The following is a 15931-nucleotide window of genomic DNA, read 5'->3' as shown; positions in this document are numbered from 1 at the left end:
GTTACACACTGGCCAAAAAAAACAAAGCAAAGTAATTTAACTGAGCAAATAGGTATGGATAATTACTGCCTGGGCGAATATCTTTCAGCTGGCAACAAAGTTATTTAACCCCAGATGACGTAATGAGCAGCTTCTCATTTCATTAAACAACCAGGTGGAAAGACATCCTGTGATTGTGGGAAAAAAATGCTTCTCTGTTTAAAAAGAGTCAAATCATTGGCATCTAAGAAGATTGCATAAAAAATTGGGTTGAGAACTGTTTATTGCATTATTAAAAACTGTAAGGATAGAAGGAAATCATTGTTTTGAGGGGGGAAAACCCCTGAATGATCATGGTTGGTAACATCAAAGAAAATCAACAGCAGAACTCAGTTCAATGTGTAACAGTGAAAATGAGAGCATTTTCATCACTAGCAATGTGAAAGGAACTCAGATTGAACAGATGTGTAACCATAAGAAAACCACAGATCAGAGAGGCCAACTGGAGATAAAGACTACAATTTGCTAAGGCGCATAAAGATTAGACGTTAGAGAAATGTAAGAAAGTTGTGTGATCCGATGAGCTCAGATTTATCTTCTACCACAATGGTTGATCTCTCAATGGTTGATCTCTCCCATCTTTAATACAAAATCTTGGTGAAAAATTAATGCATCACTGGATGGAAATAAACAATGTGACATTTCAGAAGCTTATCGAAACAATGCCACAGCAAATGTGTGTTCTAATCAAAATCAAAGGCGGTCCCATTAAATATTAGGGTGTGTGACCCGTTTTATTTTTATATTTGGTGGTGCTTTTTTTTGGGTCAGGCTGTTTATTTCTGTGCTACCAGGCATTTTCTGGGTCCTTTTAAGGTCATGTCCCAGCATCTGAGTAAGATTTATGTCCAGACATTGGCTAGTCACTCCTACACTGTCTTTTTCTTCTTTTTTTTTGAGTTAATCAGAGGTGGACTTGCTAGTATCCTGTTACATAAACCCAAGTGTGTTGAGTCATGAACTGATCATTTGGCTGGACTTTCTTAGATTTACTTTATTGTCATTGGACAAAGACACAACAGAGATTTTGGCAATGAAATGTTGATTCTTGGCTCCACAGCACACAGAAAAATACTGAAAAACTGTAACTGTGACAATAAATACACTAAAAAAGTGTTACTGGTGAAGTTGTGAGTTGTTGTTCTGGTCCTGAAAAATCCCCTCATTCCCAGACCATGCCTCTACCACCACTGTGTTTGACTGCTGGCATGATTCTATTTTCCTGAACTGATGGTGTATTTTAATGTCAGATGTATTGGGACATATAAAAAGTTCCACTTTTGTCTCACAAGTCCCCAAATTAGAGTCTACAAAAGTCTGGAAAAGTATAACATTTGTACTGAGCAAATATCTGAATTTCTTTAAAGGGGCAATATTATGTGTTTTTCAGACACATAGTCCCATTTTATAGCTTAATCAAGTAACTATTTTATCTTAAGTTAGCATATATATCAAATATAACTCAAGATAAATTTGACATCGTAATTTAACACCTTGAAATTGGGTCTCTGTCTCTTTAAAAACTCGTGCTCTTTCTGAAACTCTGCCTTCAGGAAGTCGTCTCAACATGGCTTTTCTATTAACCCTTTAACAACATTTTTACCAACATTTCATTGAGAAGTAGCTTGGATAATGGCCTCAGCAGATCCCCAGTTCCTCCAGGTGTTTGCTAATTGGTGCTGGCTAGTCTGAAGGAGCTGAGTGGGGGAGTTGCAGGGTATGGGTGCTCTGTGAGGTGGAAGCTTGGAAACTGCGGTTGAAATTAGCTTCTTGAAGGCGGCGCTAGGTCCACCCAGTCGTTTTGCACAGCTCCAAACAGCTGCCATGGAGATTAAATGATTTCTCAAACATGCATGAAAGAATCAATCAATTAGCTTCTTGAAGGCGGCGCTAGGTCCACCCAGTCGTTTTGCACAGCTGAACGGTTGCCACGGGAGATTAAATGATTTCTCAAACATGCATGAAAGAATCAAGGCAACACTCCAGGCATGTTTTTGAATTGATTTCAAACAGATCTGTGAATGTTAACCATACCTAAAGTGTAAAATGGAGCAGTTGTGTTGCAAACATCCAGTATAAAAAAAACAATTAGACTTGATATGTTTATTTTTAAAATGTCTGCATTTTGGCCACTAATGATGGAATCGTCTTTTTAAGTCGTCTGGAGGATGTTTTGATTCCTAAAACTCAAAACATGGTGTAAACGGTCAGCGGTCCAAGTCACTTGAAGAGGAGTCTCGGCCAGGAGTCTGGACTGAAAGGGTTTTCAAAATTCCTTCGCTGACCTTTTCTTTCAAGAAGTCGTGCTTGTAACCTCCTGATCTGTTGGTCAGATGGGAAAAAAAGTTAAAAACAAAAAAGATGAAATCAATGATATCTGAGTTCAATACAGATGGGTTTCTGTAGATTCTCGGTGCTGACCTCTGCCACGTCCTCCAATGTCGCTGACATCTCCTGGTTCACAGTGCTCCTGGTATTCCTGTGTCTCTCCTGCAGCCGCTTAACACGAGTACGGATGTTTCGCTCCAGCTCCCGAGCTGATCTACAGGTGCCAGAAAGGTCAAACCTGGTTATCAGAAGAGAGGATTTTAATGGTCAGAGGTTTTGCACTATAGGTGGTGGACAGTAGAGTGAAAGTGCAGAAACTGTGACTGATTCTTTCACAGAAAACAGAAAAAAACAGCTGCTTTTCAGAGAAGTAGGTCTAGTCCACATGTAGCTGCATATCTGGGAAAACAAATGCATTTTTAAGCATTATGGCATTTCATCCACATGAAAACTCTGTTAAAAACAATGTAAAAAATGTAACTCAATTTATAATAAGATACAGTAAATCAATTTTAAATGGTTAATATGATGGAGGATGGATGTTGTTAGTAGAGACTGTTTTTGGTGGATATATGTTTGACAGAAACGGCTTTGGTGTGTCATCTCTCTCTTGTGGAAGAAATTGTTCTGTTTTTTATTGTTTAATTTCATTTTTTTTCTATTCTCCAAATACAGAATAATGTGTAAAGTAAGACATAAAAGAAAGGGTGCAGAATCAAATAAGTTTATATTTCTACCTACCATTTTTTCATTAGTTGTATAAAGACCCAGCCAATGATCAACTTCTACATGAAGAGTCCTAATGTCCTGTGCAGCATAGTGATCAGCACAATGACACTAAATTATGACTTCCTGCTGAATATTCTGATTTATTACTAACCCACACACACCTGGCTCCTATCCTAATATCTCTGCATCTCTTGGGAATCTGTGCTACTTTTCTCCACTTTACCTGTCCTCTTCCCTTTCTGTGGACAAGCACAACTTCGGCTCCTGTGAAGGTCCCTCTAGATGCCACTTTGAATCCACTTCCTGTAACGTAGCGAGAAGCTCTATGTGTCTCACAGCACATTATTTTGATTTTTATTGCATAAAGGAGCTATTGCAGGACGCCCTAAGTTGCAGCCTGAAAGCAACAACATGACAGACTTACTGCAATACATAATTCAAATTCATTTCTGCCTTTTTATTTCTCACTTCTTTTTAGGTATGTTTGAATATTTGCCAAATAAGAAGAGTTAATTTTCCGCAGTAAGCGCTGAAATATGGTTGAAAAACATCCAACTGCAGTATTGTGAAAAGACTACACCCTCTTACTGATTTCTTTTGTCAGGTTTATAGGTCATCATCAAATGCATTTTGGTATCACACCTGAGTAAATACAAAGAGCAGTTATCCGCTTTTTTTGAAGACCAAGTTCAATTTCATGAGTTAAATCCAGTCCTTTAGGATAAGGAAATTACTCTAACAGAACCTCTCTGACAACATAGAGTAGGTCCAATGATCTCACCATGCCCAGATCAAACAGAAATTCACAGACATCTATCTATTCACTGATAGATGTCTGTGAAAGGATTACAAAGCTATTTAAACACAGACAGTGATTAGGTTTCTGTTGAGAGGGAGGAAAGGATCTCCTGTAGCTGTCTGTGTTACAGCGGCTGTGGCAATAGTTGAGTCTGAAAATACAATTTAGTTATAGAAGAGTCTAAATTATTCCAAAACTGCATCAACAATTCATCCAGGGAGTCAGAAAACGACCCAGAACAGAATCCAAAAGTGCCTTTAGACTCCAAAATGTTAAAACATGGTGGTAGTAGTGTGATGTTGTAGTGCTACTTTGCTTTTTCCAGACCAGGAAAACTTGAAGTACTCTACAGAAACATGAATTCTGCTCTCTAGTTTGTGACAACATGGTAGTTCCTGGCTAACTTCACTCTGATCTAGAAGCCAAAGGGGTGCATTGGTGAGAAAAAAAATCCAGATTTTCCAAAAATTAAATCTTCAAAAACCGAACATTTGATTAATCGGCCAGCCCTACTTTAGGGGGGTACCTGTTTTTTCACAGAGGGATAGGTTGTTCCTTTCCCTTTCCCTTAATCTTTTAAAAACTGCATTTTGTATTTACAGAGATTATCTTTATCTGATATTAAAATTTAAAAATGTAAGAAATCTTTTTTTAACTGTTAGAATGTCTCTGCATCCTTGCTGTATCTGGATAGATTCTAGTTGGCTTACTGCATTAAACATTCACTGTGATATAGATGGACGACCAGCGCCCCCTGGTGGTTACCAGGTGAAAATAGAGTAGCTGTGTCCCACATATACCTGTCTCTTTTTCTGTTTTGCTTTTCCTTTGGCTTGTTTATGGAGCTTTAGAGAAGCCTCTCTGCAGCAGAGTCACAGAACAAAGCAGTATTTTAATGATTTTACTCAAGTTAAATGGTTTTTCTGTGAAATGTAAAAGTTAAAATATAAAGTCTAAAGGACAGGAGCTAAAAATCAGCCCACCTTCTCTCCTTCTCTCTCCGCGCAGCTGCTTCTGCCTTCTTCCCGTACTGAGAGCCGGAAACTTGAAGCTCGGGAACGACCTGGGTAGAAGAAGCTTTCCTGAAAAAACAAAAGAAAATGCTTTTATTCCCATCACTCCTCAAAGCCTCGGTGAGAAAACAGCATTATTTCTACTTGACATTCTACGGAGAATGTCACTGAAAAGAAGTGGCTAGGTATCTCCTTCCCACATGCAAGTCCTTCAGAATTACAGTTTTCTGCAGTAACAACAGATTCAGCTGCTCCATGCTGTGACTGCATAACAAATAACACAAGTGCTGTGTTAGAAGGTAAGTATGTGGAAAATTTAAATGATTTCTGGTTATTTGCTGAATATGTGGACTTGCGGACCTGCTGAACACAAAAGAAGCTGGAACAAGATGTCCCCTTTTAGCTTAAGCATTTCAGTCTGGGTGGCTTGGGGGATTTCAAAGCTTTGATTCTTTTATTCTTCAGTCATTCTGCTGTAGATGTGCTGTAATTTTGAAGATCACTTTAATTTCTGTAAACGTTTTGCTTTTGCTGTAGTTAATGTTCCATTCATACATCTCTCACTAGATATGTTTTCACTTCAAATGTGTGCAAAACTCTGCAGATATTTCTCTAAATATTGCTAAAACAGGCGTGTCCATTTTTGTTTGGCCTTGGACCACAACTCAAGAATTGTTCAAATTTGGCAAACAAAATAGAAAATTGATGACCCCCAAAATTGGGAAATTGTCTGTTTTTCTTTTAACAAGGCAACAAGTCAAGAGCCCTTTTAATGTTTTGGATCCTTAGTGTTATACAGATTTCATTAAACTTGTGTTTATTGTTCAGCAAGTAAAAAAAAAAACTTTTGTTTTGTACTTTGAATTTAATGAATCTTGAGTCCAGTAGTTTAAATTTGCCACTTTTGACCCTTAGAGCAATAGGTGTGGACACAATTGGTCTAAAATCTTATTTCTTCCGCAGAGATAGAAAGAATGTATCTTTCAGATAGAAAGATGAGTCTTTCAATCTGCAGAAGGAAGCACCTCATACTGTTGTCGCACAGCAGGAATAATCCAAAACCCAAAGATGGACCATCATTTAGACTCAGTAAGTCACCGCATTGCTGAATATCTCTTAAGACATAACCTGGTTCACCCCATTGATGAAACATGACATTATAATAAGTTTATGGGGTATAAATATATGTGTGACATGCTGAATATCATTTTACTTCCTATCGGATCCCATTCATACACTTAAACCCACATTTCGTCCAAAGGGCGAAGCAGAGACCTCCGGCTGGTGTATGGTACCAAGGACATCTCTGCTTTTTCCAGCAACATCAACTCGTATTTGAGCTCCTTGAACCTCAGCAGCCCGTCCTCGTCTGCTGATCCATCCACACTGGAGTCTGGCAGCTTCACCAGCTGGAGCTCGTTCTCAGCTGGCAAAGAAACAAACATGGCGGCTACGAGTGTGTTCTCGGAGCACGCGATGGCTGCAACAGTTCAAAACACTTCTAGTGACAGCAAGGAACAACACAACAGGCAGGCTATAATGAATTAGGGTTGCACACAAATAATGGTATATTAGATTACAATTAGTTCCTATCGATTAACTAAAACCCGCTTAGACCTTCTTGTAGTGTTGTAGTTTGGCCGCCATCCAGCAGGGGGGCCCGCTGGTCATGCTGAAGCGGGGCCCTCTGATACATGATGCTACCTGTCCATCATTCTAGAGGGTTTGTCAGCATCTGACCAATTGGTGGTCGCAATTTGTATGGAAGTACACAGCCTTTATCTGGAGGAACTAAACTTCCGTTAACATTGCTAACACACTGTGGTCATTGAGGTTTCAAGGAAAATAACAAGAAATCATGGTCCAGCGTTGTCAGTGGGGAACATGCAATCCCGACAGGCATTACCCAGAGCATGTAGAGGGCGGAATACAATTTATGACATTTTCAAAACCCAAACGGAGTCTGGAATAAGGACAGAGACGGATCAAGTCCTGCGTCCGACCTCATGTCCAGTTGACTGAAACTGTGACCGACAGCAACTTTCACATGTTCGTCTGTATGAAGTAAACTGGTTGTAAACATTCCTTTTTTCTGTCATAACGGCACTTATTGATAGTCCAATCAAAGCTCAACAAGTGAAGGTAGTTATGCTTGATTTTATGTGTGTAAATTCCAATGAACATGTGCTGCAGTAACTGCGGTATTTACATTTACAGCACATTTTTATGCTAATATCTACTTTTAAGCATTTTCCTGAAGGCATATTTTCACAAGCTGGTATTATTTAAGTCATTACTCACCTATTTTGCACATACAAAATGCATCTAACACAGCTTTCACACTCATATCCAATGAGACTTTGTGCCTCTCCTTCTTCCTCTGCTGCGAAAGACTTGGGTTTTAATTTGACTTCTCAGTTGTTTTCAGCAAATAGTCTCACAGACCTGATGTAGGACTCCTTGGAGAATTATCTTTTTAAATTCAGCATATTAAGATAAATATAAGATTTTGTTATGGAAAGGTTACGACCTTATTGATACAAGAAGAAGAAAATGGCCGCTTATCAATATTTGATGCTATCAAATTACTTTAGATTAACTCATTAAGGATAACTTGCATTCCTATATTGAATAAATGCTTCTTTAAACCACCAAAACAGGGTTTGTGACACCGAAAAAAGGTTGAAGAGTGTGTAAATAAAGGCTGCGATGTTTATAGACTGACACTGTGAGGCTGCAACAGTGAATAAAAAGAGCTTTCTCTCCCAAGACCGGAGCTCTGCCTCCGTTAATAACCTTGTAAACGGGGAGAGGAATGATCGGATCAGGACTCTGGCTTTGCTCACTGTGCATCAGCTGCATCTCCTGTGGAGGGCTGTCTAGGGCTTCTGACGGTGATTACCTCCAGACAGCAGAGAGCTCCTGTTTAGAGCCCACTGGTAATCGATCATTTTCCACCCGGCTAAAAATATTACAGAGCTGGAAGCTGGAGCAGTGAGGAGGACGAAAAAAAAAAATAGGAGAGGGAGTGAGGCGAGTGGCACAAGCTGTCTCCAAGGGAACACAAGTCACGCCAGCAAAGTGGTACCAGGGCAAGGAGCTATTTTTGTTCCCAGTCGTCCTATCTTTGACAAAGAGCAGATGGTTAGGAAGAACGAGGACCGTTAAGGTGCCTTTGATTCACCTGCAAGGCTCCTCCTCTCGCTGACTTCCCTCTCTGCCAGAACGGTCCTCAGGTGCTGCAAGATGGTGTAGCATCCCTGTTGCAAAACCTCTTTTGCAGGAAAATGAATGGGGCAGTCCCTCAGGCTCAGGCCTCTCAGTGTAATCACATTGCCTACAAAACAAAGGGAAGGGATGTTTGCTGTAGCAGCTTTCAGTGGTACAACAAGACAAGTGTTAGAGCTGGGTGACACGGCTTAAAAATAAAATCTATGATATTTTTCAGATCAGATCCAATTTTAATAAGGTTTTTTGTCAGGTTTTTTTTTACTCAATTTGATTTTATCTGAAAAAGAATTTACAAACAGGAAATATTTTTGAAAAGTGGCTTTTATTTCTTTATATAGTTTGAAAATAAAGTCAAATTTTTTGTTTTAAATTCTTAGTATAGCTTAAAAACAAAATCACAATTTTTTTCTGTTTTAAATCAAACATTTTATTTTGTCTCTGAAAAAGGAATTATAAACAAAATATATTTTCAAAAAGTGGGTTTTTTAATCTGTATATGGATTAAAATCAAAATCTAATTTTTTTTCATACCAGATCCGATCTGTGATTTAATCGATTTTTTTTTTCTAAAAAAGAAATTAGAAAAAAATATACATATTTTCAAAACATGGCTTTCATTTCAATCATCCCTTTTCTGAGTTGTACAATGGAGAAGCAGTGCCAAGATATAGAAATTTCTTGTTTAACTACAAAAGTAATGTGATTATATCAGCAGAATAAAGACACAATTTTACCAGAAAGATGCTTTAATTTTATGAGAAAAAGTTATTTTAAAGAGAAATAAAAGCTTTTTAGGGTTATCAAGATCTGACATGAGCAGATCAGTCTGGGTGTTTTTCACTTGATCAATCGTTTCAGTTCTGCTGCTGATGATAATGTGATGCTCGTGTGTTAAATCATTAAGTTTTTCCTTTTCTTTAAAACTGACACCAAAGTATAACTTCAAAAGATGCTCAACATTCCTCATTTTAATCTTTTGTTATTTTTCATGTTGCCACTATCTGTTTACTGAATGTGACTGGTGTGTTTGAGACAGGAGGCAGTGATGAAACAAAGGAGAAACCTTGCGTCTCAAAGGGTGAAACATTGCTCACTAATTCATGTGAGTGAACTGAGCTCACCGAGTTCTGCTGGAAGCTCTGTGATGGGATTGGCCTCAAGTAGAAGATGTGTTAGACACCTGCATGATCAGAATGACAGGTTATGAGATGGCTGAAAGCAATGACTCTCCTCTACACAACATAGTAAAGTTCATTTGAGTTTATTTTTTAGTCCAATTTCACCACACAGCTGGTATCAAAAAATAATCGTCAAGCTGTAAGTAATTATGTTTCGATCTAAAGAGCAACAATCTAGAATCAGCACACAGCTTCAGTTATTACAGCTAGAAATTAGTGATTAGATCTGAAATCTGGGCGTGGTGACAGACTCAGACTTCAACCTTCAGAAACACATAAAGAAAGTTACAAAGTCAGCCTTTTATCACCTGAAGAACATTTTCAGGATTAAAGGACTAATGACCCTGCAATTCTATGCAAAAAGAGAAATTCATCCATTCATCCTGTTTTTATAGGTCTGAATAACAAAATCAGTCCTCCAACTGCAGCTGATCCAGAATGCTGATGCTGGCATTCTGACTAAAACCAGGAAGATAGAGCTCACCACCCCAGTTTAAAGTTGTTGTTTCAAACACTCAGGTCTTCTGGCTCTGATCTACTCTGCACCAGTACCAGAACCAAACATGGAGAAGTAGCATTCATTTTTTTATGTTATTCTAATCTGGAACAAACTTCCAGAAAACATCAAAGCAATATAACACTGAGTTGATTTAAATCCAGGCTAAATCTCAGCTCTTATGAGTTGCCTTTTATTAACAATAAATGGAACACTGATCAACATATTTAATGCATATCTTCTTGATAGGATTTGACAAAATGTAGTGTTTATTGCTTCTTTCTATCTGATGTTTTAATGGTTTAAACCACTTTGTACTGCCTTGTTGAAATGTGTGTTATTTGACTTAATACAATATTAGTACATCACCAAATCATATCATCAAGATGGACGACCTGACGTTTGACAATTTCTAAATAAATGCAACAAATAGTGCAACTTATTCAATTCATGCAAAAACATTTTACTGATCTCAAAGGAAAATTAAATGTTGCAGTAACTCATAGTAATTCAAAGAGCTGCAACTGTCTGTATTACGGCAAATTTGAAGAAGCCTCTGACTAAAGACAATCTGGAACATACGGTAATAAGTTAAACCTTTAAAATATGAAATTCAATAATAAAATGCCACTTTAAAGATGATTATGTCACTCTGTGTATTTATGAAATAATTTTACATGTATTATGGGAGAGTCACCAGGTGTGGCTCTATTTTGGGGAGGTTACAAGCTGAAAAGCCTGTGGATTAAACAACATAGAAATGCAGTGATTTCTAAAAACAAAAACTTTGATTTTAACTGTGATCTCCAACGCACACAAGAATAGAAATGTAAACCTCCGCTATTGATAAATGGGAGAACTAATTTACTTTCTGATGGGCATGTGTTATAAGGCGACCAGATGTGCAGTGTACAATACTTTTGCTAAAGATTGGCCGATTTAAATACAATAAATGCAATAGGACCTGACCTGTGTGAGCCAATTTCAACAGGAAGGGACGTAATGAGGTTCTTTCTGAGGTCCAGCCACTGCAGCTGGGGCAAGCTGGAGAACAATGATCCAGAAATGCTGGAAATCCTATTTTCTTGCAGGCACAGACGCTGAGGAACAACGGGAATCCTGTTAAATAAAGAGGCAACATGAAGCCGAGCATACACCTGCTGCTGCTGTGTACTGGACTGACCGTGAGCAGGCTGTTTTTCAGCACACTGTCAGGAACATAAGTGAGATTGGATCCCTTCAGGCTTAGCGTGTCTGTGGGAGTGGGCTCATCCTCTGGCTCGGTCTTCTCAGGCAGGCTGAATTTCCTCTCTAAGTTCATATCATTGTCTCCGAAGACAAAGCGTCCCTGTATGTCTTTGTCAAAGACAGCCATTGAAGAAGTCCAGTTAAGGTCATTCTGGACCAACTCGGTTTCGAACATCATTTTTTCTTGCGGCATTTAACCCATGAGTAGTGATTTTACGTAAGAAGCTAACTGTATCCGCTTTAGCTAAAACTGGACAACTACCGGCTGAATAAATGTCAGAAAGCGTCCCCTGCTTTCCCAGTTACTAAACTCCAACGACATAAAAAAAAACCTAAATACTTAAACCAAAACGTTTTGTACTCATTTTAAAAGTAAGCTAACTTTTAACGGAGTCTCCCAAGATTCAAACTGTAACCATAGCAACAAGAGTAACAACAACAACAGCAGTCACTATGAGTTCTACGGAGGGCCAAAAGGGCCAAATAAAACACCGCAAAAACATAACATCTTACTAAGTATTTTTGGTCTAGTTTTTAACGCATATATCTTAATACACTTGAAATAAGACAAAATTAACTTACAAATAACCTTCCAGCAATCTGTAAGAACTTGTTTTAAGTAAACAATTTCTTAAAATTGGGAAAGAACTTCTTCCATTGGCTGTTTTGACTTGTAAAATAAGTGAAATAATCTGTCAATGAAATAACACTTTTTCATCAATATTAAGGTTTTATTTACATAAAACAAGCTCCTACATCTTGCTGAAAGGTTACTTTCAAGAAGACAGTAAACTTCCTTCGTCCACATTGTTTTTGGGTTAAAAAAATGTTTAAAGTTGACAGGAAATGTGAAAATATAATTTGATAACTACGTGTTTTTGGAAGACTTGAAGACTAATACGTAAACATCAACTATAAAGTCTTTGAAAAAAGCAATCATTGAAAAAAAAAAAAAAACTAAAATAAATAAACAATGCTTAGCCTGGTGGGTGCGAAAGTAAAGCCTGGTGGCCTGCCAGGCTTACAATACACTGCAATTTAAATGTTAATTGTTCCACTCATATTTATTTATTTAATATTTTTTATTAATATTAAATTGCTACTGCTACATTTATTAAGATATTGCTTAACAACTGTATTTAAATTATCACATATTTAACGACTGCACTTTTAATTCTTGAAGGTTCCACTAGACATTTATACCCAATTTAAATCCCCCAGGTTACTACATTATAGTTTGAATAAAGAGAGAAAAAAAATAAAAGTTATCCAATTCAAATGTCCTCTAAAATGGAATGTGACATTATCTGGAGAGCAACATCAACAAATAAACCCAACGTGTAAATTAATAACCTTCTGGTCTTTTTTTCAGTACTCCGGCTCCACCCATCCATATTCTAATCGGATTGTCAAATATTAATTCACTGCTCTGATGAAGGCCAGCACCAGTTAACACCTTACATCGCGTTAAAGCCCACCTGTGCTCTCTGTCTTTGTTCCTAGAGGCTGCACATGGCTTTAAACAGAGGGTTGGTTGTTTTATGTGCTACGTGTGGCAGGCACACCGACTTCTCATGGGTGCGTTCCTTCACAGTCAGCCGGTGGAATAAACTGCCGTAAATAGTAACAGTCCGGGATGGAAGGAGCTTAACTTGAAATGCTGAGATCAGGGACAGTGGGGAGAAAAGAACAGACCATGATTTGGCTCCGTTAGTAGAAATGAAATATTAACTAGTCCACCATATTGTGAGTGGCAGGTTTGCACTGGAAAGAAAAAACAGATGGATTTTCTAAGTATGACCAAATTTGATCATAAACTAATTACAATTATTTGTTTTTAATAATATATATTCACTATTGTACTTGCACTGACGATCAATGGGACAAAAATGTACAAAATCTGTAAATCAAAACTAACCAACATAACACATTGTGCTTCATTAAATGCATTAAATGTGGCATTTGAAATTATACCAAACCATTTATCTGAATTAGATTTTGGTAATAATAATAACGACAATGAATGTCATTATTAAGTGGGCGTCCCCTTTTGCTGGAGCTGAATCTGCCTACAGTAGTACTCTGGCACTCTGGCGTGTGCATGGTGCACACCCAGTAACTAAACCAGCAGTGGCAAATGATGGTCAAGTTAACCAGAATAGTAACATGTAGCTTCCGGTTATCTTTAAATAAAGGACTTGACTGCTCACAAAGTTTAACAATAATAATAAGTGCAATACACTGAAATTGTAAATAAAAAAATGAAACCGTTTTAATAAATAAACAATAGACTAAAACTATGCTAAAAATAATCTAATGAAAATAATGTGTGTTTAAGTTTAAAATAAGTTCAACACCATATCAAATAAATAAGCTTAAAAACAAGTTATAGTTGTTCTGAAAGAAATAAAAAATACATTTTAAATAAACCCAGTATTATTTTAATAATGATGATATCAACAATTGTAAGTGCAAATCAATCAAATTGTAAATAATACGTTATGAAGTTGCCCTTCACTAACAATAAATGGATATTAATAAAATAAAAATTATTAATAAAAATTATAATTATAGTAAAATTTATTGAAATTTAAATGTAATGCAATTACACAAAATTATAGTAATAGTGGCAATAATAATATAAATCATAATAATCACTGTTATGAAATTTCAGTGATGAGTGCAACAGTTTAAAATAAATAAAATAACAATATTTGAAGGATATTGCTAGTACAGTACCCCTCCTAGAAATAATCATACTAAATTAGAAATTAAAAATTATAAAATAATAAACCGTAACAAAATACACTTTATTTATTTCCTTGTAAAAAATACACAATAATCTATTTTTATAAGCGTTGTTTTCCAGGTAAAAAGGTCTGAAAGCGTTCCTGGCGCAGCGACTTTTATTTTCTTAAGCAAATTGCCTCTGCTTCCGGTCTTTATTTGCAGCTTAACGCAGCTTCCACTCGCGGCAGCATCGATGAGCTGGAAGCGTATTGGTCTGTCTGCGGAAGACAGCTGAGCGCTACAAACATCGAGTCACTGTTTGAACATCCAGCTCCAACTTACAGAACACTGTCAGATCCCAACACGTCCACAAAATCCGCTCGCTTCACTTCCCGTCATCTCATCCGAAATTACTTTTACCATCATCATCCTCATTTACTCGCGCTGCTTCAGATTGTCGGCTGAAAACAGGGGAACACGGACAGATAGAAAGAAAACATCCCCCAAACCAAACGGAGTCTGGTGAAATGCTCGGCTGCCTGTTTTTTAAGGAGGAGGGTGTCCAACGCTAAGCTGTAGTTTCTCTCCAAGAGGCGAGGAATGCAATCTGAGCATCAATGTTTCACTGGGGCAAGTGGAAGAAGAGGATGGGAGCCAACAGTTCTTCAAAGAGACCAGTGTTCGACGAGAAGGAAGATGGTAAGCGCTGGGAAAAGTACAAACACTGATTAAGTTGAAGGAGTCATTTACATAATTAACTGAGAAATGCATTTGAAGCCCAAACTGAGCTGTGAGTAAGTGTTAAAAACTGAGCACATTTGCTGTTGGACTTTTTCCTGTGTCTTGGTAAAATTGTTGGAGGCGTAAAGTCCAGCTTCCTTTTGTATTCCTACCAGTTATATAACCCATTTTAGACGGAAAGTAACATTACTTTTCTAGTTTGACCACTTTGAGAATAGAAAGTTTCTTTCTATTCTCTTTCTATTCGTTCTCATGCAGCTTTTCCAATCAGAGAAGACAATAAGCAAGTCGATTAGGCCAGAATAAGAGTCCTAATGGTGGATATAATTAAGTAAAACAGCGGTTTGAGTGAATGTGCAAGAAATGTTAAACATGTACGATTTAAATGCATCTTTTAACCAGCAGAGGTAATTACTGTTACTATTAATAATTTATTTGTACATAACTCATATGAGTTACAAGATAGACCTGTTACATACATCACAACAAACAGCATCAAAATAATCTGAGATATTAATCAGCAGAGGTTGGGTTGGTGTTTTTAAATTAGCAGCATGAGAAACCCTGACTTAACTCTGGATTGATTCACCAATCGGGCTTTTTGTTTCCGGCACCGATTTCTGACCTGCAGATTCAAACAGCGAACGATTCTGATTCGGAAAAAATAAAAGTCCTAAGAAATGGAGATAGACAGAATCCATTGGAAAATGATGAAATTACATTAACCTGTCTTATGGATCCAAGCTTATGTCACTATTTAACTCTAAGAAGTTCAAGTATAAATCCAAAATTTACTTGATAATTATGTTGTTGCTTTCTTTGTTTTGTATTTACTGTTTATCCTGATTGGATTTATAGTATTTGTGTGTCATTTTAAACTTACTTTATATAACCTTTGTTTTAGCAAGACAAATCTCTCATTGTCCAGAGACGACTGATGAAAAATAACCTTTTGGCTAATTCTGGTGCGTTTACAGAAATGTTAATTAGTGTGCATTGTCCCTCCCTAACACATTTTAATTTAAATTTCCAATGTAACAAACCACCAGCAGTACGCTTTTTTATCTTTACTTTTTTGCTGTAAAACATTTCGGCTCTTACCTGCTTTTTAAGTTTGTTTGTGTTATAGAAAACCTCAATCGACAAAAGATAACTGGAAATTAGTTTCAGTTGAGTAAAAGCCCAATCAGTGCATCGCTTGCTTTAAAAAGAAACAATGAAAAGTTTATAAAACTGGAATTTATTTTAAAGATTAATGCTTTGCTACACAGACTCCAAACTACTACCTCTGTCAAGGAACACGGACAATTTCTTCATTTTATAATCAACATTTGTTGCATTCAATTAACAATAAAACCAATATTTGCACATATCAGATTGGTACTTAAAGAAACCTCTA

The 15931-nt window shown here is 37.1% G+C and overlaps 2 protein-coding genes across 5 annotated transcripts in view; one reads left to right on the top strand and one right to left on the bottom strand.

Annotated features, from left to right (window-relative positions):
• Positions 1–2127: 2127 nt before the first annotated feature.
• On the bottom strand, positions 2128–11490 carry LOC103148147 (leucine-rich repeat-containing protein 27). Of its 4 annotated transcripts, none has more exons than XM_007566787.2 (10): positions 10997–11487; positions 10783–10913; positions 9261–9319; positions 8093–8245; positions 6157–6334; positions 4879–4977; positions 4696–4756; positions 3320–3399; positions 2461–2605; positions 2128–2361 (listed from the first exon to the last, which is right to left on the bottom strand). In XM_007566787.2, exons 1-10 carry the CDS (start codon positions 11252–11254, stop codon positions 2260–2262), a joined length of 1266 nt encoding a protein of 421 aa, XP_007566849.1. In that variant the 5' UTR covers positions 11255–11487; the 3' UTR covers positions 2128–2259. The 4 variants fall into 4 exon arrangements, 3 of the variants coding, with proteins under 3 accessions (XP_007566849.1, XP_007566850.1, XP_007566851.1); XM_007566788.2 differs by having other exon boundaries at positions 2461–2581; positions 10997–11484; XR_001664046.1 differs by lacking the exon at positions 3320–3399 and having other exon boundaries at positions 2331–2361; positions 2461–2581; positions 10997–11490.
• Positions 11491–13995: 2505 nt separating this feature from the next.
• Positions 13996–15931, top strand: part of stk32c (serine/threonine kinase 32C) — a 93727-nt gene continuing 91791 nt past the window's right edge. Inside the window, exon 1 of the mRNA XM_007566786.2 lies at positions 13996–14490. Within this exon, the coding sequence (XP_007566848.1) occupies positions 14409–14490 (82 nt within the window). The 5' untranslated portion in view covers positions 13996–14408. The remainder of the gene's footprint in view (positions 14491–15931) is intronic.

This window comes from Poecilia formosa, unplaced genomic scaffold (genome assembly GCF_000485575.1).
Source record: "Poecilia formosa unplaced genomic scaffold, Poecilia_formosa-5.1.2 Scaffold199, whole genome shotgun sequence".
In the NCBI taxonomy this organism is placed as follows: Eukaryota; Metazoa; Chordata; class Actinopteri; order Cyprinodontiformes; family Poeciliidae; genus Poecilia; species Poecilia formosa.
The sequence above is the reverse complement of the archived record's forward strand: the minus strand, read 5'-3'. Positions and strand labels throughout refer to the sequence as shown.

Excerpts from the sequence above, each read along its gene's own strand:
- LOC103148147 (XM_007566787.2), bottom strand. The coding sequence starts at position 11,254 with ATGCCGCAAGAAAAAATGATGTTCGAAACCGAGTTGGTCCAGAATGAC. Across the intron at positions 9,320-10,782 it reads GTTGAAATTGGCTCACACAG|GTGTCTAACACATCTTCTAC; the intron begins GTCAGGTCCTAT and ends CTGATCATGCAG. Across the intron at positions 4,978-6,156 it reads CTTCGCCCTTTGGACGAAAT|GAAAGCTTCTTCTACCCAGG; the intron begins GTGGGTTTAAGT and ends TTGTTTTTTCAG.